The 22083-nt window shown below is 42.2% G+C and overlaps 2 protein-coding genes across 2 annotated transcripts in view; one reads left to right on the forward strand and one right to left on the reverse strand.

The window, feature by feature from the left end:
* LOC122561375 (interferon-induced protein with tetratricopeptide repeats 5-like) overlaps positions 1–10506 on the reverse strand; it is a 94365-nt gene extending 83859 nt beyond the window's left edge. The window contains exon 1 of the mRNA XM_087999040.1: positions 10419–10506. The gene's annotated coding sequence lies outside the window, so the exon portion shown is untranslated. The remainder of the gene's footprint in view (positions 1–10418) is intronic.
* ch25h (cholesterol 25-hydroxylase) lies at positions 10439–11676 on the forward strand. The gene has a single exon (XM_043712420.2). It carries the CDS (start codon positions 10574–10576, stop codon positions 11399–11401), a length of 828 nt encoding a protein of 275 aa, XP_043568355.1. The 5' UTR covers positions 10439–10573; the 3' UTR covers positions 11402–11676.
* The last annotated feature ends 10407 nt before the right edge of the window (positions 11677–22083 follow it).

Consider the following 22083-nt stretch of genomic DNA (forward strand, 5'->3'; position numbering starts at 1 on the left):
TCCTGGTAACCTTTCACCCCTTGTGAATCAAGAAGCTACCTGCCTTTGACTTAAAAGAGAATTCAAGTGCTCTGCTTTTATTGCCTTTTGTGGAATAGAATTCCAAAGAAACATGAATTTCTTTGAGAGAAAATGTTCCTCATTAGTGGGCGGCATGGGTGGCACAGTGGTTAGCACTGCTGCCTCACAGCGTCAGAGACCTGGGTTCAATTTCCACCTCAGGCAACTGTCTGTGTGGAGTTTGATCATTCTCCCCGTGTCTGCGTGGGGTTTCTCCGGGTGCTCCAGTTTCCTCCCACAGTCCAAAAATGTGCAGGTTAAGTGAATTGGCCTAGTGTTAGGTGAAGGGGTAAATGTAGGGATGGGTTGCTCTTCGGAGGGTCAGTGTGGATCTGTTGGGCTGAAGGGCCTGTTTCCACACTGTAAGTAATCTAATCTAATCTCTGTTTTAAATGGAGTAACTCTTTATTTTAAACAGTCACCCCTAATTCTCGAGAGGAAACATCCTGACAAGAGCCTGCAAGATCTCTTATGTTTCAAACAAGTGCCTCTTGTGCCAGTAGATATAAGCTTGTCCAACATTTTCTCGTAAGTCAATCTGACCACTTGGGGAATAGTCTAGTGAACCGTCTCTGAGTTGCCTCCCACACCCACACTATACACAGGACTCCAGACGTGCTCTCGTCTGTGCTCTAGACAACTGAAGCAAAATCTCCACGTTTTCGAACAAAAAGAGAAATTGCTATAGAAACTCAGCAGGTCCTGGAGCATCTGTGGACCAAAAGAGTTAATATTTCAGGTCCCTTCTTCAGAACTGAAGAGTTTTGAACATTTTTCTGCACAGTTTTGTATTCAATTCCACTCACAAACAACGACAACAATTGGTTTTTCTAATAACATTTTCCAGTTCTTATACCAGGGTGCCCAGATCGCTCTGCATCTCAGAGCTCTACAATTTAGATAACATATGCATCTTTTTTATGCTTCCATCTAAAGTTGACAATTTCACAGTTTCCCACTTTATACTCCCTTTGCCAGATCTTTGTCAATTCATTTAACTTATATATATATATATACACACACTCCTTTGTAGGCTCTTAATTCCTCCTCACAACTTCCTCTTTGCAACCTATCTTTGCCACATCAGCAATGCTAGCAGCTATGTTTTAGTGCCTTCTAAGTCTAAAATGCTGAAACCTCAACACTAATGGTTAGGCCACTTTTGGAATATTGCATTCAATTCTGGTCTCCTTGCTATGGGAAAGATGTTGTGAAACTTGAAAAGATTCAGAAAATATTTACACAGAAGTTGCCAGGGTTGGAGGGTTTTAGTTGTAGGGCATTGTTTGAAATCTAAGTACGGTGCACCCATCAGTTCCCCTTAATCGACCACATAAGTTCCTTCCTCAAAGAACCCCAATGAATTGGCTAAATATGATTTCCCTTTCACAAAATCATGTTGACGCTGCCCGATTACCTCAATTTTTTCTCAGTGCTCTGCTGTAATGTCTCTAATGATAGATTGCAACATCTTCCCAAGGACAGACGTTAAACTAACTGCCCAATAGTTTCCTGCTTTCTTTCTATCTCCCTTTTGAATAAAGGAATTACATTTAATATTTTTCAATCAAATTGAATCCTCCACCCAAGTTTAAGCCAATAATATAGATCAGGAAAATTGCCAGCCCTTGCATTTTTATCTCCAATCTGAATAGGCTGCATTATTTTCCCTGGACCATCGGAGGTTGAGGGATGACCTTATGGAGGTTTTATAACACTATGAGGGGCATGGATAGGGTGAATAGCCAAGGTCTTTTTTTGCAGGTTAGAGGAGTCAAAAACGAGACAGCATATGTTTAAGGTGAGAGGGGAAAGATTTAGAAGGAACCTAAAGAGCAACTTCTTTACACAGAGGGTGGTGCGTGCATGGAATGAATTCTCAGAGGAAGTGGTGAGGCTGGTACAATTCCAACATTTAAAAGGCATCTGGATGGGTATATGAATAGGAAGGATTTAGAGGGATATGGTCAAGTGCTGGCAAATTAACTAGGTTAATTTAGGATAGCTGATTGGCATGGGCAAGTTGGACCAAAGGGTCTGTTTACATCTCTATGACTGTATGATTAATCCCTGAGGTATACCACTCATTTCATCTTGCTAACTAGAAAATGACCCATTTTTGCCTGCTTTCTGTTTTTCCCTCTTAGTTAGTCAATCTTCTATCCTTGCCAATATGATAACCACTATGCCACAAGCTTTTACTTTCCATAATAACTATTGATGTTCTGGATGTTTTCATGTTGAAAACAAACCTTCCAACTCAGCGAGCAAACTACATCCAGAACCTCAACCTGAGCTACAAACCTTCTCAAAAACTCGCTAACTATTGATATGGTACATTATTTAATCCCTGCTGGCAGTGTAATATGGTGCACCCATCAATTCTCCTTCATCCACCACATGAGTTCCTTCATCAATGAACTGGTTAAATATGATTTCCCTTTCACAAAACCATGTTGACTTTTTTCTAAGTGCCCTGCTGTAATATCATTAATGATAGTTTGCAATATCTTCCCAAGGACAGATGTTAAACTAACTGCCCAATAGTTTCCTGCTTTCTTTCTCTCTCCCTTTTTGAATAAAGGAACTACATTTAATATTTTTCAATCAAATTGAATCTTCTACAAAACACCCAAGTTTAAGTCAGTAACATAGATCAGGAAAAGTGCCAGTCCTAATACCAACCCCTGCATATTTATCTCCAATCTGAAAAACAACCATTTATCACTATTTTACTAGGTCATGTTATTCAGTCAGCTTTATATCCATGCTGTCACTATCCCTTTATACCATTGATTTTAATATTTTTGAGAACTCTGATATGTAGCACTTTATCAAACTCACTTCAAACATTGACACACATCGTGTCAATCATACTAGCCTCATAAATCCTATCTGAAAATGTGTTGCTGGAAAAGCGCAGCAGGTCAGGCAGCATCCAAGGAACAGGAGAATCGACTTGTGCCCGAAATGTCGATTCTCCTGTTCCTTGGATGCTGCCTGACCTGCTGCGCTTTTCCAGCAACACATTTTCAGCTCTGATCTCCAGCTTCTGCAGCCCTCACTTTCTCCTCATAAATCCTATCTCAAACTTAATTAAATTAGTTCAGCATTATTTTCCTTTAACACACCTGCACTAGTTTTCCTTAATTAATTAATCTACTTTTCTCCAAGTGGGATTTTTAATTTGAGCTGGATTAGCATCTTTAAAAGCTTTCCCACCATTCTCAGTTAAACTGGTCTGTAGTTGCTAGCTTTATCCTGACACCCAGTTTTGAAAAGCTTGTAGAATGATAGTATCATAGAATAGTTACAGGACGGGAGTAAGCCATTCAGCCCTTCATATCCATGCCAACTTGCTGGAAGAACAAGTTAGCTAGTCCCACTCCCTTGTTTCTCCCCTTCACACCACAATTTAGTTTTTCTTCTGTGTCAGTTACTCAATTCCCTATTGAAAGCCATGAATGAGCCTTCTTCTACCATCATTTAAAGTAAAGCATCTCAGATCCAAATGATGTTGTTAAAAAGAACTTTTTCCTTCTTGTTGCCTTTGGTTCTTTTCTATTTTGGTGAAATTAGAGTCCTCTGGTCCTCAATCCTTCTGCCGTGGGAACAATTTTTTTCCTATTTACTCTCTGTACAAACCCTGCAAGCACAGTGGCTTAGTGGTTAGCACTGCTGCCTCACAGTACCAGGGACTTGGGTTTGATTCCAGCCTTGAATGACTGTCTGTTTGGAGTTTGCACATTCTCCCCGTGTCTGTGTGGGTTTCATCCGTGTGCTCCGGTTTCCTCCCACAATCCAAAGATGTGCAGGTCAGGTGAAGTGGCCATGCTACATTGCCCATAATGTTCAGGGATATATAGGTTAGGTGCATTAGTCAGGGGTAAATGTAGGGGAATGGTTCTGGGTGGGTTACTCTTGTTGAGCTGAAGGGCCTGTTTTCACAAGTGGGGATTCTATGAATGCAATTGTTCTGCATTTGTCAGTTTCAATTTCCTTTTTGTATTCATTTCAGACTTAATAGGTTTGGTGATTCATGAAAGTGAAACAAAACATGTCGGACAAAAATTCCCCACAGTTGTAAGTATTCTAATCTAGTTGTACTTAAATACACGATTACATCTAATAGCATTTGCTATTTATTTATGTTGATGGAGAAAAGCACATTGATTTTGTCATTTATTGACTTCAGTGTAGATGGACAGATTTGATATTTAATTTTCCTTAAATAATTAGAATTGTTTGCACAAACACTGTATTCACATTTTAAATGAAAAACCTTGTCAATAAAACTGAATGATAATTTCCCCTATCTTTATCACAACTTAGTGATTCTTTTAAGCATCTAGGATTTCTAAACTAAAAACAGAAATTGCTGGGATAAAACTCAGCAGGTCTGGCAGCATCTATGGAGAGAAATCTGAGTTTTCTACCCCTTTTCTTAAGTGTGGAAATGCACAGGAAAAGAAAATGAAATTGATCATTTGTGTCCAGATAATTTACCTGAAACATCATGCACTGCCTCCCACTCATTCCCCTTCACTCTCATCATCAGGTTGCTTGCAGCCATGTGAAAATTGGCAATGCCCCAACCTATTTCCTCAATAAGAGGTGGCCCCAAAAATATTTTACACTTTGCTGCTTTGTATCATTTGTTAATTGTGGTGCATTGGATTAGAAGTCACTATAGTATTACTCTCTCAACAGAGAAAGACAATCAATAAAGGTTTAACCTAAAGATCACCTAGCTTAGAGAGTAGCAAGGCGTGAAGGAGAGTGCTTCATGGTAACCACAGCAAATGAACCTACACTGTTGGAGTTACTCTGTAGTGCAAGACAGCCAACCAACCAAATGTGCTCAGCAACCATCTTACTGTAAGTAAAGGGATCGTGTTGATCAAGTTGTGAATAAGATAGGTAAATTGAGTCATCGAGTCATAGAGATGTACAGCATGGAAATGGACCCTTTGGGCCAACCCGTCCATGCCGACCAGATATCCCAACCCAACCAGTTCCACCTGCCAGCACCCGACCTATATCCCTTCAAACCCTTCCTATTCATATACCCATCCAGATGCCTTTTAAATGTTGCAACTGTACTAGCCTCCAACACTTCACCTGGCAGCTCATTCCATACACCTACTATCCTCTGCATGAAAAAGTTGCCCTTTCGGTCTCTTTTATATCTTTCCTCTCTCACCCTAAACCTATGCCCTCTAGTTCTGGACTCCCCCACCCCAGGGAAAAGACTTTGTCTATTTTTCCTATCCATGCCCCTCATGATTTTATAAACCTCTACAAGGTCACCCCTCAGCTGCCAATGCTCCAGGGAAAACAACCCAGCCTGTTCAGCCTCTCCCTATAGCTCAAATCCTCCAACCCTGGCAACATCCTTATAAATCTTTGCTGAACCCTTTCAAGTTTCACTACATCTTTCCAATACGAAGGAGACCAGAATTGTACGCAATATTCCAACAGTGGCCTAACCAATGTCCTGTACAGCTGCAACATGACCTCCCAACCCCTGTACTCAATACTCTGACCAATAAAGGATTGCATACCAAATGCTTTCTTCACTATCCTATCTAAGAGCTATGAACCTGCACTCTAAGGTCTCTTTGTTCAGCAACACTCTCTAGGATCTTATCATTAAGTGCATAAATCCTGCTAAGATTTGCTTTCCCAAAATGCAGCACCTCACATTTATCTAAATTAAACTCCATCTGCCACTTCTCAGCCCATTGGCCCATCTGATCAAGATCCTGTTGTACTCTGAGGTAACCTTCTTCACTGTCCACTACACCTCCAATTTTGGTGTCATCTGCAAACTTACTAACTATACCTCTTATGTTTACATCCAAATCATTTATGTAAATGGTGAAAAGTAGTGGACCCAGCACCAATCTTTGTGGCACTCCACTAGTCACAGGCCTCCAGTCTGAAAAACAACCCTCCCCCCCACCCTCTGTCTTCTACCTTTGAGCCAGTTCTGTATCCAAATGGCTAGTTCTCCCTGTATTCCATGAGATCTAACCTTGCTCACCTGTCTCCCATGGGGAACCTTGTTGAACGCCTTACTGAAGTCCATATAGATCACATCTACTACTCTGCTCTCATTAATCTTCTTTGTTATTTCTTCAAAAAACTCAATCAGGTTTGTGAGACATGATTTCCTACGCACAAAGCCACGTTGCTATCCCTAATCAGTTCTTGCCTTTCCAAATACATTTAAAAATTTCTCAGCAAGAGGCCCAGCAATCACTTCCCTAGCTTCCCACAGAGTTCTAGGGTACACCTGATCAGGTCCTGGGGATTTATCTACTTTTATACATTTCAAGACATCCAACACTTCCTCCTCTGTAATATTGACATTTTGCAAGATGTCACCATCTATTTCCTTACATTCTATATCTTCCATGTCCTTTTTCACAGTAAATACTGATGCAAAAAACTCATTTATAGTATCTCCCCCATCTCCTGTGGCTCGACGCAAAGGCCATCTTGCTGATCTTTGAGGGGCTCTATTCTCTCCCTCGTTACCCTTTTGTCCTTAATGTATTTGTAAAAACCCTTTGATTCTCCTTAACTCTATTTGCCAAAGCTATCTCATGTCCCCTTTTTGCCCTCCTGATTTCTTTCTTAAGTATACTCCTACTGCCTTTATACTCTTCAAATGCTTCACCCGATCTATCCTGTCTATACCTGACATATGCTTCCTTCTTTTTCTTAACCAAACCCTCAATTTCTTTAGTCATCCAGCATTCCCTATACCTACCAGCCTTTCCTTTCCTCCTAACAGGAATATACATTCTCTGGATTCTTGTTATCTCATTTCTGAAGGCTTCCCATTTTCCAACCGTCCCTTTACCTGCGAACATCTGCTTCCAATCAGCTTTTGAAAGTTCTTGCCTAAAACCGTCAAAATTGGCCTTTCTCCAATTTAGAACTTCAACTTTTAGATCTGGTCTATCCTTTTCCATAACTATTTTAAATATAATAGACATATGGTCGCTGGCGCCAAAGTGCTCCCCCACTGACATCTCAGTCACCTGCCCTGCCTTATTTCCCAAGAGTAGGTCAAGTTTTGCACCTTCTCTAGTAGGTACATCCACATACTGAATCAGAAAACTTTCTTGTACACACTTAACAAATTCCTCTCCACCTAAACCCTTAACACTGTGGCAGTCCTAGTCTATGTTTGGAAAGTTAAAATCCCCTACCATAACCTTGCTATTATTCTTACAGATAACTGAGATCTCCTTACAAATTTCCCTCTGACTATCATGGGGTCTATAATACAATCCCAATACAAAGATCATCCCTTTCTAATTTCTGAGTTCCATCCAAATAACTTCCCTGGATTTATTTCTGGGAATATCCTCCCTCAGTATAGCAGTAATGCTATCCCTTATCAAAAATGCCACTCCCTTTCCTCTTTTGCCTCCCTTTCTATCCTTCCTGTAGCATTTGTATCCTGGAACATTAAGCTGCCTGTCCTGCTCATCCCTGAGCCATGTTTCTGTAATTTTTATGATAGCCCAGTCCCATGTTTCTAACCATGCCCTGAGTTCATCTGCCTTCCCTGTTAGGCCCCATGCATTGAAATAAATGCAGTTTAACTTACCATTTCTACCTTGTTTTCTGCTTTGTCCCTGCTTGCCCTGATTGTCTGGCTCGCCTTTGTTTTCAACTGTGCCAGTCTCAGATTGATCTATTTCCTCACTATCTCCTGGATCACACCCATCAAACCCCCCCACCCCCACCTTACCAGTTTAAATCCTCCTGAGCAGCTCTAGCAAATCTCCCAGCCAGTATATTAGTCCCTTTCCAATTTTGGTGATGAATGTAATAAAAACAGCAAAAGGCTATAAATATGCAACTTGCCTGGCCATCTATGGAAAGGGAAGTGGAGTTAATGTTTCAGATTGAAGGTTCTTAACTATAACTGCAAAGGAGTGGAGGCTTTGTCTGAAATAGCTGAACTCAATCTTGAGTCCAAAATGCTGTCAAGCATCCAACTCTCATCCTGACTTCTCTGCCCCTACACTTCTCAAATGAAGCATTGTGCACTTTAAGCCTTCCAGGCATACCAACCTCTGCCTACCGTCCTTAATGATATTTTTAGACGAGCTGTTATTTCACATTCAGGCCTTCTCTGATTACATCATTTATTGCCTTACTTGTATTGTATTTATTTGTTGTCTTGCACCATGTCTCTTTTGGAACTGTATCACACTTGCCTGAAAAAAGCACTGCATTTTTATTCTATCCTCCCCCACAACAGTGCCACACCCCCACCCACTCCATGTCCTTTAGCACTATCAAAACCTGTTTTGTCTCTCTGTACTTTCCAAGCTGATTAAGAGTTACGAGTTGTAAAGATTATTTCTGTTTCTCTGGACTGCTGCCAGACGTGCTGAGTATTTTCAGCATCTTCTGTTTGTAGCTCAGATTTCTGACAATTGTGGTGTTTTGCACTGAATAAGCAACTTAATTTTACTTGAACCTTCTGCGAAATTCGGCAACATGAACATATAAACTCCTTAGGCAATTACAGAAACTTGAAGGCAGAGTCACAAGCAAACATTCTTAAAGCTGACAGATGGAATTTTTCAACAATCTTAGTTGTAATCCACAGAAACTTTAAATAAGTCAATCCAAACTGAGGTAATTCTTTTAAAAATAAACATCCACCAATTCAGGGATGTTATGACACGGGTGGGACTTGAACCCAGGCCCTTTCAGTCCATCAATACCACAAGACAGGTACTGAACTAAGCCATTGATTCCATCAAACAGAATCACGTTTCACTAGCATAGGTATTGCGAATATCTTGGAGAGTTGTCAAATGAAAAGCAATGCGTTGCTCGTCATGGTTAATGCCATCCATGGTTGATTGCGTAGTGATTGTTGTGTGCATTTGGCAGTGGAAAGGAAGTAATAAATATAGAAATTGCGGACATTTAGGGTGACATATTTTTGGGTGTGGACCTCACTGGAATGTAATGCCTTTCCCACAGAGTCACATACAAGATACAAGAAGCGATCAATTCATCACTTCCCCAGATAAGGTGATATTTTTAAGAGCGGCGTAGACTGAAGTTACCATATTGCTATATACTGTATAGGGTTTCAGAATTTTGAGCCAGACACATTGAATGAACAGTGAGATAAAACATTGCATTCACGTATTGTATTTGAGGTTTAATTTTGACATTCATTTATTTTTTGTTGTTTAAAAACTCCCCTTTTGACGTTTTATTTCCTTTGCCAGATGGTAATCATAACTATCAGATAAGTTTACATGTGAACCGTTCTCCCTCTCACAGTGAGAGACATCAAGAAGAGGGACCGGCAGAGAGAGCAGTCCCCATATGCTCACTGTAGGGTGTTATTCAAATCAGAAACATGCGAGAACCCTTTGGTAAGGTGCCAATGACTGGAAATACTTTGAGTTAATTTTTTTTTAATCTCTCAATGAAATACCAGGGTGCCACAAGGTGTTCTGGGACAAAACACATTTGACTTTCCCTTTTAATGAATGAAATTACTTTCCGTATGCCCAGTATTTTATATGTAATTTTTCTTTTTTTAAAAAAATAGCCTTTCGATAAGCAGGCAAGAGAACAGACAGAAAAAAAAGTTATCACATAAAAAAGACAAGTCCTCACATTAAAAACAACAAATCCACACATTAATAAAAGAACATAAGCAAGTCCGCACATAAAAGGCACATTTCTAGAGAAATGCCAGCCGAGTCACCAGGGGAATTTGAGATTTAAAAGGGGGACAATAACACTGCAAAGTTTATTACAGGTTCCCCTCAACTTGTTTTGAACATCCCAGCTGCAACCCAGTTCTGAATGCTGTGCTATCCTGGACAACCAGGCGGGTACAATTCCATTTCGAGCCTAAATACATGGGGTTTGGTGCCCACGTAATGAAACTTAAAATATTATCCGATCCATCCTCGGCTTACAAGTTTAAAGCTGATCATGTGTGTTAAATCGGCGTCTGCAAATCCTTGACTACTTTAAACATCGAATTGGGGTGTTGACAAGGTCCAGGGACGGGGGGATATTCTGCAGGCGTAGACACGGTCACGGGGGGGGAAGAAGAGTCTCTGATCCCTTCTCTGACCCTTCACTGATTCACCAAGTACCGAAACAGGAATTGCGCTCGAAGTGTTGGTTCCGAGTAGGTTAATCCAGTGGGTCACGTCTCGAAAGGGAAACCGAATTGGCCTTAACGCTAAAAACAAAAATAAAGTGACATTTCGCCAAGTTGCTGGCACTGATTGTTGGCAGAGATCAGTACTTGCCAATAAAGAGGTTTTTTTTTTTATTTTGTCTACCTGAGTCGGAAGAACGGCTGGAGTGGGATCAATGTTTCCAGAGAGGAAGCTGTAGAAGAGAAAGTGTCACGCCCCTTTGCAAATAAAAGCAGCGAGAGTGCAGCGTGGAACAAATCAACACACACAGAGACACACAGTCACAGCGCCGAGCAGTCATGAGTAGCGCTGTTGGTTACAACGCTACCCACATGGGGAGTACACCACTGGAGACTGGGCTTCTCCTCCAGCCCGTCTGGGACCTGGTGCGGGCCAAGCAGCAATGGATGAAGTCTCCTTTCTTCCCAGTCACCTTCTCCTTGGTGGTCTACTCGACTTTCTGCCTGCCTTACATCGCCCTGGACCTGCTGGCGAAGAAGCTGCCCTCCCTGAGGAAATACAAGATCCAGGCTCAGAGTAACCCGAGCCTGGGGATGATGGCGAGCTGCGTGGCTCAGACCCTGTACAACCACCTGCTCTACATCTTCCCGCTGTCGGTGGCCCACTGGTACTGGCGCCCAGTCCAGCTGCCGCCCTCAGCCCCCGAGCTGCACCGCCTCCTACTGGACATCGCTGCCTGCCTGCTGCTCTTCGACTTCCAGTACTTTGTGTGGCACCTCCTGCACCACCGAGTGCCCTGGCTGTACCGCACCTTCCACAAGGTCCACCACAAGTACACAGCCACGTTCGCCCTGGCCACCGAGTACTCGGGAGCTTGGGAGACCCTGTCGCTGGGTTTCTTTGCCGCCATCAACCCGGTCATTCTGCGCTGCCATCCCCTCACCACGCTGCTGTTCTTCGTCTGCAACATCTGGCTGTCGGTGGAGGACCACTCCGGCTACGACCTGCCCTGGTCCACCCACAGGCTGGTGCCTTTCGGGCTGTACGGAGGGGCTCCTCACCACGACCTCCACCACATGAAGTTCAAAACTAACTATGCGCCTTACTTTACTCACTGGGACAAACTGTTGGGTACTTACAGTACACTACACAGCAAGAGTCAGTGATTTGCTCCTACTCTTTTTAAGAACGAAAGAAAAGACTTGCATTTGTTTGCTCCTGAAGGTTTGGACATTGATGGAGAAGGACTTGGACTGCTGGCCAGTGATTTGTACAAGACTAACACTTGACTTTGTATAATGTACAGTTTCTTTACAATGCACTTTAAACATTACTTGTGTCATGAAAAATGCTATTTTATATTGTTTTTCTTGTATCGGAATAATATATTGGCTATAGAATTTTATACATTTATTATAATTTAATAAAACTAAATATAATTTTCATATAATTGTATTGGTGTGGTGTTTGAAGGATAAAAGTGCCTTAAAGATTGAATGGTTCATCATAGTCATAGGATTCAGCCTTTATTGATTGGGGTTTAAGAGATGTTTTAATTCTAGTACAGTCTCGGACTGCTTAAAGTGTCCACAATTCAAATGGCAGACACTGTACTTGTATTAGCCATTGGCCATCATCATTAGCCAATGACTTTAACATCAGCTTCAGAGGTACCAGTTATGGGATCTTAGATGCTCGACTTTGGACAGAATGTCATGAGAAACGTTTCATTAAGATTATTGCCAAGAGTAGGATAGAATTTACCCAAAAAATGTGGCCATCTAAACAGAAATTAACTGAAACTACAGGCCTTACCAGGACTGAATAATGTTTACTGGATTTACTAACCTCGCTGATAATGTCTGTTATCATTTTGTCTTGAGCAGCACAAGTGTGAGTGGGTTGTGTGCCAATTGATAATGTGTGTCAGCGGGAACCAATATACCATTGTTTGTCATGAGGATGTGTCATGTGACACTTTGAAACAAATGACAGAGTGCAGCACACTAGCTGCATGTGGCAGACAAAATATTGGAGGGAAGGATTTATATCTCCAGGAACATATTAGATCCACATTTTCACTGCATTGTTTTAAGAGGAAAAGTCCCTAAACAGAAGAGATATAGTTACTCTGTACATTTTTCAGATTTCATTATGTTTTCTAAAGGATCATTAAATTGTGTCTTTCAGGCATTCTTAAATGTTCATTCCTAATAGCTGTTATTAAAAATGAGTGGGTGTAAGGACACAGGACAGTGACCATGGCAGGTAGTGATAAGTCATAACCACACAAACTGAATGAGAAGCCATTGTAAGAGGCTTCAACTGAAAACTGAATATTACTGAGAAGTGACCACTTTTATCACCACTCACAGGGATAGTGAGCTGGAATCAAACTATGCTTTGTACATAGTTGTCACAAGTGTGAAAAAATTTAATCAAATCATCAGAGCTCCCAATTTACCTGATTGACAAATCAGGTTCACTCACCATCTGTTTATACTTAACAATAAAATAGCTGCTTATTGCAAACGGATTTGTTTTTAACCAGTGGCAGAAAAGAAACACAAATTACTAATTTTTAACTGTTACTCTCTCTACCCCTTTTTTAAGAATCCAGACAAATACAAAGTCGCACAACCCCAAGTCAAGATGCAAACAAATATAATTGAGTGAGTTCAGGTACCAATCTGAATTACTGGGAAAAGGATATGGAAGAGGGAAATAGATGGTGACATCTTGCAAAATGTCCAGATTACAGAGGAGGAAGTGCTGGATGTCTTGAAACGGTTAAAGGTGGATAAATCCTCAGGACCTGATCAGGTGTACCCGAGAACTCTGTGGGAAGCTAGAGAAGTGATTGCTGGGCCACTTGCTGAGATATTTGTATCATCGATAGTCACAGGTGAGGTGCCGGAAGACTGGAGGTTGGCAAACGTGGTGCCACTGTTTAAGAAGGGCGGTAAAGACAAGCCAGGGAACTATAGACCGGTGAGCCTGACCTCTGTGGTGGGCAAGTTGTTGGAGGGAATCCTGAGGGACAGGATGTACATGTATTTGGAAAGGCAAGGACTGATTCGGGATAGTCAACATGGCTTTGTGCGTGGGAAATCATGTCCCACAAACTTGATTGAGTTTTTTGAAGAAGTAACAAAGAAGATTGATGAGGGCAGAGCAGTAGATGTGATCTATATGGACTTCAGTAAGGCGTTCGATAAGATTCTCCATGGGAGACTGATTAGCAAGGTTAGATCTCATGGAATACAGGGAGAACTAAGCATTTGGATACAGAACTGGCTCAAAGATAGAAGCCAGAGGATGGCGGTGGAGGGTTGTTTTTCAGACTGGAGGCCTGTGACCAGTGGAGTGCCACAAGGATCGGTGCTGGGCCCTCTACCTTTTGTCATTTACATAAATGATTTGGATGCGAGCATAAGAGATACAGTTAGTAAGTTTGCAGATGACACCAAAGTTGGAGGTGTAGTGGAGAGCGAAGAGGGTTATCTCAGATTACAACAGGATCTGGACCAGATGAGCCAATGGGCTGGGAGGTGGCAGATGGAGTTTAATTCAGATAAATGCGAGGTGCTGCATTTTGGGAAAGCAAATCTTAGCAGGACTTATACACTTAATGGTAAGGTCCTAAGGAGTGTTGCTGAACAAAGAGACCTTGAAGTGCAGGTTCATAGCTCCTTGAAAGTGGAGTTGCAGGTAGAAAGGATAGTGAAGAAGGTGTTTGGTATGCTTTCCTTCATTGGTCAGAGTATTGAGTACAGGAGTTGGGAGGTCATGTTGCGGCTGTACAGGACATTGGTTAGGCCGCTGTTGGAATATTGCATGCAATTCTGGTCTCCTTCGTATCGGAAAGATGTTGTGAAACTTGAAAGGGTTCAGAAAAGATTTATAAGGATGTTGCCAGGGTTGGAGGATCTGAGCTACAAGGAGAGGCTGAACAGGCTGGGGCTGTTTTCCCTGGAGCATCTGAGGCTGAGGGGTGACCTTATAGAGGTTTACAAAATTATGAGGGGCATGGATAGCATAAATTGACAAAGTCTTTTCCCTGGGGTCGGGGAATTCAGGACTAGAGGGCATAGGTTTAGGGTGAGAGGGGAAAAATATAAAAGAGACCTAAGGGGCAACTTTTTCACGCAGAGGGTGGTACGTGTATGGAATGAGCTGCCAGAGGAAGTGGTGGAGGCTGGTACAACTGCAACATTTAAAAGGCATCTGGATGGGTATATGAATAGGAAGGGTTTGGAGGGATATGGGCCAGATGCTGGCAGGAGGGACTAGGTTGAGTTGGGATATCTGATCGGCATGAACGGGTTGGACTGAAGGGTCTGTTTTGATGCCGTCCCTTTACCTACGAACATCTGCCCCCAATCAGCTTTTGAAAGTTCTTGCCTAATACTGTCAAAATTGGCCTTTCTCCAATTTAGAACTTCAGCTTTCAGATCTGGTCTATTCTTTTCCATCACTATTTTAAATCTAATAGAAATATGGTCGCCGGCCCCAAAGTGCTCCCCCACTGACACCTCAGTCACCTGCTTTATTTCCCAAGAGTTGGTCAAGTTTTGCACTTCTCTAGTAAGTACATCCACATACTGAATCATAAAATTTTCTTGTACACATTTAACAAATTCCCCTCCATCTAAACCCTTAACACTATGGCAGTCCCAGTCTATGTTTGGAAAGTTAAAATCCCCTACCATAACCATCCTATTATTCTTACAGATAGCTGAGATCTCCTTACAAGTTTGTTTCTCAATTTCCCTCTGACTATTAGGAGGTCTATAATACAATCCCAATAAGGTGATCATCCCTTTCTTATTTCTCAATTCCACCCAAATAACTTCCCTGGATGCATTTCCGGGAATATCGTCTCTCAGCACAGCTGTAATGCTATCCCTTATCAAAAACGCCATTCCCCCTCCTATCTTGCCTCCCTTTCTATCCTTCCTGTAGCATTTGTATCCTGGAACATTAAGCTGCCAGTCCTGCCCATCCCTGAGCCACATTTCTGTAATTGCTATGATATCCCAGTCCCATGTTCCTAACCATGCCCTGAGTTCATCTGCCTTCCCTGTTAGGCCCCTTGCATTGAAATAAATGCAGTTTCATTTATTAGTCCTACCTTGTCCCTGCCTGCCCTGACTGTTTGACTCACTTCTGTTCTCAACTGTACCAGTCTCAGATTGATCTCTTTGAAAGAATATGAATCTTCTCTTTGAAAAGTTACTATTATTTGTTAATTACTTTCAGTGAGGATGATGATGTCCATCATTTGGGCTGCGGTAGGGTTGGAGTGGGTACATGGGTGACAGCTAAGGCCAATCTGTACCCAGAAGGTTCTGCTGCAAATATAGCAGGATACGCCCTATCACTGCATTATGGGTGAGGTGCTAACTCAGTATTTTCTCCAACTGATTAGATTAGATTCCCTACAGTGTGGAAACAGGCCCTTCGGCTCAACAAGTCCACACCGACCCTCCGAAGAGTAACCTATCCAGACCCATTTCCCGCTGACTAATGCACCTAACACTAGGGCAATTTAGATTAGATTAGATTACTTTACAGTGTGGAAACAGGCCCTTCGGCCCAACAAGTCCACACCGACCCGCGGAAGCGTAACCCACCCATACCCCGACATTTACCCCTTACCTAACACTACGGGCAATTTAGCATGGCCAATTCAGCTGACCCTGCACATCTTTGGACTGTGGGAGGAAACCGGAGCACCCGGAGGAAACCCACGCAGACACGGGGAGAACGTGCAAACTCCACACAGTCAGTCGCCTGAGGCGGGAATTGAACCCGGGTCTCTGGCGCTGCGAGGCAGCAGTGCTAACCACTGTGCCACCGTGCCACCCACAGTATGGCCAATCTGCACATCTTTAGTATGGCCAATTCACCTAACCTGCACATCTTTGGAATGTGGGAGGAAACGGAAGCACCTGGAAGAAACCCACGCAGACACGGGGAGAATGTGCAAACTCCACACAGACAGTTGCCCAAGGCTGGAATCAAACCTGGATCCCTGGAGCTGTGAGGCAGCAGTGCTAACCACTGAGCCACCATGCTGCCCTACCTACATTTTCTTATTCTGTCTCTGATGTATACTTGTTTTTAAAGGAGACTACACCTTTTAGTTAATTGTTCCTGGAATGGTGATCACAGATAAACCTCTCCCAGGAAATGGGCTTAATGTCAACCCTCCCCAAGTGGAGTCTTCAGATTACTCTTCTCGAGCATCCTTTGAAACCATGCAAGTACACTGCAGACTCACGCTCTCAACGCAGGAGATTCATTTTGGTAACCAAGCCATCATCACAGAGAATCGTATAATCCTTACAGTGTGGAAGCAGGCCATTTGGCCTTCTGAGTCCACACCGACCCTCCAATGAGCATCCCACACCTCTTACTCTATCCCTGAATTTCCTATGACTAATCCACCTAGCCTGCACATCCCTGGACACTGTGGGCAATTTAGCATGGCCAATCCACCTAACTTGCATGTCTTTGGACTGTGGGAAGAAACTGAGCACCGGGAGGAAACTCACGCTGACACGGGGAGAATGTGCAAATTCCACACCGACAGTTGCCCAAGGCTGGACTCAAATGCTGGTCCCTGGTGCTGTGAGGCAGCAGTGCTAACCATTGAGCCACTAATATTTCAAACAATTTAGCTAAAGGTACTTACCACTGATGAGTAGAAGCCTCAGCTTCCTGTTGATGAGTTTAATTGGAATTATTCTGCAAATTTAAGCATTTCACGAAACTCATGGTGTAGTTAAGCATTAGCGCCAAACATCAGGAAACAACTTGTGATGGCTCATAATTTGTGTGATATATCTTCCACACTATTAACTTTTGGGCATTTTACATTGCAATAAAAACAGGTGCATTAAATTCTCTTGAAAAGTTTTGTAATCAGTTAAGAGGTGTGAATCACCAAGGTGATAACTCAATTAAGTTTCACTGTGTTGAATGCACCCTCCAAGACAACGCACCTTTGAAACAGTTTGATTTTCTGAGCAAAGTGTCCACATGAATGTTCCCTGATATTTGCTGTACATGTACTTCCTGGAAAATTAAAGATTAGGCTATGAATTCTCCCTCTTTCCACTGATCGTATTCAGTCATTTTCTAGCTCAGTCATTGGTGAAATAAAGTCAGTAAATCTGACTCTCTGGTACTTGGAGTTCTGTTATCAGCGATCTACAAACTCCCCATCTCCTAATGCCTGGCATTCGGAAATGCTCTTATATCACGGGCCTTTTTCCCAACCCTAGCTGGACTACTTGTAGCACCCACCTTGTACATTGTGACTTTTTTTCCACAAAACAGTGAAGAAACAAAACTGTGAGTGAGTCAAGATAGGTATTCACCTGCTGGATGCAATGGATAACTGATAACAGTGGCTAACTGGTGAGTTGATAAAGTGCATAGAAAGTGTAGGATGCTAAAAGTGGAATGGGTTTGAAGAATGTTGTGCTTGAAAACATGTGGCAAGAACAGCAGTTTAAAGAACAAGGTGTAGGTGAATCAGCAAAAAGATGCTTTAATTACTGTTGATATCACATCATGCAGCTGTGACCACAATGCAGTTAAGTAAATGAGAAACCTGGAAATATGCATTAATAGCATGAATGCAGTGATATTCACTGAATCCGATCCAATGAGTTGATTTCTAGCCTTCAGCCAAACAATTTCCAGATCCCGTTCAGAAGTTGCCTCAAGATCAAAACTTTCAATTATGCGCTAGTTATTTAGATGTTTGCAAATAAAAATCCTCAAGGCATGAATTTTAGAAGCTTTGCTCCCAAGACTGAGTGGCTCTTGTTTGATTTCTAGTTACGTTAAGATTTTGGCATGCACATTGAAAATGTATATGTTTTCGGAGCTATTGAAATGTAAGCTGTTATCAATAATGAGAAATACCAATAAAGGTATTCTTTATTCTCTGTTCCTGTCATAATCTGCCCACTATATTCACAGTGACTCAGCCAGTTACCTAATCACATTCCATCACACATCGGTTTCAAGGAACTGCTTGTATTTGGTGTGTCCAAAACTCAGATGTTGACATAGACAAGGTTCGAAATAATTTGATCTTGGTCATTCCAGTTTGAAGTTTACAACTTGTAACTAAGTCTATCTAACTGTAATTTCCCTGGAATAAGGTGATGAATGGTCTAAAACTTCATTTGGAAGATGATTAACATGCACATTATCATCAGTGACACAAAGCATTCTGCTCATTAAGATCCTCCACGGAATGTACTGGCAACAAAACTAATATAGACTGCAATAAATATAATTGAAAAACATCCCAACTATTTTTCAATAATGCTTACAGTTAAAAAGCAATTTAACACACTGTAATAATACTGTTAAAGCACAGTTACTGCTTGTGTTAGCAAATGCACAGTCATCCCAAGTTAAATATCACATAAGTAACTATGTGGTGGAGGTCCACAGTTTTTGGTACAATGGGTGGCACGGTGGCTCAGTGGTTAGCACTGCTGCTTCTCAGAACCAGGGACCTGGGTTTGTTTCCAGCCTCAGGCCACTGTCTGTGAGGAGCTTGCACATTCTTCTGCAGTCTGTGCAGGTATCCTCCGGGTGCTCCTGTTTCCTCCCACAATCCAAAGATGTGCAGGTTAGCTGAATTGATTGTGTTAAATTGCCCATAGTGTTCAGGAATGTGTAGGTTAGGTGCATCATTCAGGGAAATGTGAAGTAATAAGGTAGGGGAATGGATCTGTGTGGGTTAATCTTCAGAGGGTCTGTGTGGACTCGTTCGGCTGAATGGCCTCTTTCCACACTATAGAACTTCTATGATTCTTCTATGGTAAGATAGGAAACTTGCTTCAAAAAGACCATAGTTGTCACAGAATCATTATTAAGCATTCTAGTGGAGAGAGATTCAGTTATCTTTTCACAAATAATGATCTAGTTAGTTCACAATTAATTAATCTCACCCAAAGCAATGAGTAGCAATCCTGCAACTGGTTTAAGTGGCTGGATTAGGGGGAAGAAAAGTATCAAGGTTTCACAAACCTAATTACTTTCCAACCAATGCTGTTACTCATGTGCACATGTATCATAAGAAATAGGAAAAGGAGCAGACTATTCAATCTATTCAATTCAATAAAGGCATGCTAGTCTTTTGAAGATCTTTACTCCATTTTCCTGCTTGTCCCCTAACTGTTAGCATCGATCAAAATCTGTTGAACACAGTCTTTAATTTATTCAATATTCCAGCCTCCACATCCTCCAGGAAAGCAAATTCCAAAGACTAACAAACAACCTTCTCAAGGAAGAAATTCAACTTGGAGGTGACCCCTTACTTTCACTTGCCACTTAATTCTAGGCCCCTCCACGTCAAAGTATATCTTTCCAGGATCAACTGTGCTGAGTAGAAGAAACCTCAACATTCTGTTGATGAGGTTAATTAGAATTAATTTGCAAATTTAAAAATTTCTCAAAACTCATGGTGTAGTTAAGTATTAGTGCCAACCTTGTGGAGCCCCCTCAATCTCAAGTTTAGATAGGATTACCTCAATGGTTTTAAACTCCAGTGAGTACAGGCCCAACCTTTTGTTCAACCTTTTCATCGCAGGAATCAGCCGAGGTTAATCTTCTTTGAACAGTCTCCAATTCAAATACATGAGGCTCTAAGTAAGGACACCAAAATTGTGTATGGTGTTCCATTGTCGCAACAGTGCCCTGTTGTGGTAAGAGTTCCCTACATTTATACTCCATCCTTCAAAGTTTGGGAGAAGATTTGTAGCTCAGGTGCTCGTTGTTGTGGTTCTGTTCGCCGAGCTGGGAATTTGTGTTGCAGACGTTTCGCCCCTGTCTAGGTGATATCCTCAGTGCTTGGGAGCCTCCTGTGAAGTGCTTCTGTGATGTTTCCTACGGCATTTATAGTGATTTGTCTCTACCACTTCCGGTTGTCAGTTCCAGCTGTCCATTGCAGTGGTCGGTATATTGGGTCCAGGTTGATGTGCTTATTGATTGAATCTGTGGATGAGTGCCATGCCTCTAGGAATTCCCTGGCTGTTCTCTGTTTGTCTTGTCCTATAATAGTACTGTTGTCCCAGTCAAACTCATGTTGCTTGTCATCTGCGTGTGTGGCTACTAAGGATAGCTGGTCGTGTGGTTTCGTGTCTAGTTGGTGTTCATGGATGCGGATCATTAGCTGTCTTCCTGTTGTCCTATGTCGTGTTTTGTGCAGTCCTTGCATGGGATTTTGTACACTACATTGGTTTTGCTCATGCTGGGTATCGGGTCCTTCGTTCTGGTGAGTTGATGTCTGAGAGTGGCTGTTGGTTTGTGTGCTGTTATGAATCCTATTGGTCACAGTAGTCTGGCTGTCAGTTCAGAAATGCTCTTGATGTATGGTAGTGTGGCTAGTCCTTTGGGTTGCGACATGTCCTCGTTCCGTTGTCTTTCCCTTAGGCATCTGTCGATGAACTTGCGGGGGTATCTGTTTTTGGCGAATACATTGTAGAGGTGTTCTTTTTCCTCTTTTTGCAGTTCTGGTGTACTGCAGTGTGTTGTGGCCCTTTTGAACAGTGTCTTGATGCAACTTCTTTTGTGTGTGTTGGGGTGGTTGCTTTCGTAGTTCAGGACTTGGTCTGTGTGTGTGGCTTTCCTGTATACCTTTGTGGTGAATTCTCCGTACGGTGTTCACTGTATCATCACGTCTAGGAATGGGAGTTGGTTGTTCTTTTCTTCCTCTCTCGTGAATGGTAGGTGTTGGTTTCTGCAAGTAGTTGTTGCACTTTTTGGATGTACTCTGCTCTGTCTAGAATGACCGTCATTCTGCCTTTATCTGCTGGTAGTATGATTATGTTCTTATCGTTTCTTAGTGATTTTAGTGCTTCCCTCTCCTTGGTGTTGGTGTTTCCTCACCTACCAAAAGAGGGAGTTTGACCCCACCCCACAGCTCACCAATAGGATAAACAACACACTGAGGAACCTACAAAAAAACGGACAGATAACCAGGTTTGACCTACAAAGAATGAAACCTGAAAGCAACAACACCCCCAGATTCTATGGACTGTCCAAAGTGCACAAACCAGACAGCCCACTCAGACCCATATTATCACTACCAGGGACACCATCACACAAACTGGCTAAAGAACTACAGCAGAAACTGAAACACCTGATCAGCCAATTCAGACACTCTATACAGTCAATACAGGAATTCTTGGACATCATCAGAAATATACACATAGACAAGAAAGAAGCTATGGTCTCATTCAATGTAACGGCACTGTTCACCTCTATCGACAAAACCCTAGCCAGAGAAACAATAGCCAACCTGCTGGACATACAGAACAGACAACAGGACGGTGAACCTATCAACAAAGACTGCCTACTCAAACTACTGGACTTGTGCCTCACAACACACTTCACATTCAACCACTAAATTTATGAACAAATCAGCGGCACACCCATGGGCTCACCCATCTCTGGACTCATAGCAGAAGCGGTAATGCAAAGATTAGAACAAACAGTCTTACCGCAAATTCAACCCAAACACTGGGTCAGATATGTGGATGACACCTTTGTAATAATTAAATAAAAAAAATGAGAACACACACTGGATCATCAACGTCACACTCACAGGAATCCGATTCACTAGAGAGGAAGAAAAGGACAACCAACTCCCATTCCTAGACATGATGGTACAGAGAACACCGAACGGAGAATTCACCACAAAGGTATACAGGAAAGCCACACATACAGACCAAATCCTGAACTACGAAAGCAACCACCCCAACACACACAAAAGAAGTTGCATCAAGACACTGTTCAAAAGGGCCACAACACA

This window comes from Chiloscyllium plagiosum, unplaced genomic scaffold, assembly GCF_037043375.1.
Source record: "Chiloscyllium plagiosum isolate Xiang-an unplaced genomic scaffold, Cpla_swu_hap1 HiC_scaffold_22, whole genome shotgun sequence".
Taxonomy (NCBI): domain Eukaryota; kingdom Metazoa; phylum Chordata; class Chondrichthyes; order Orectolobiformes; family Hemiscylliidae; genus Chiloscyllium; species Chiloscyllium plagiosum.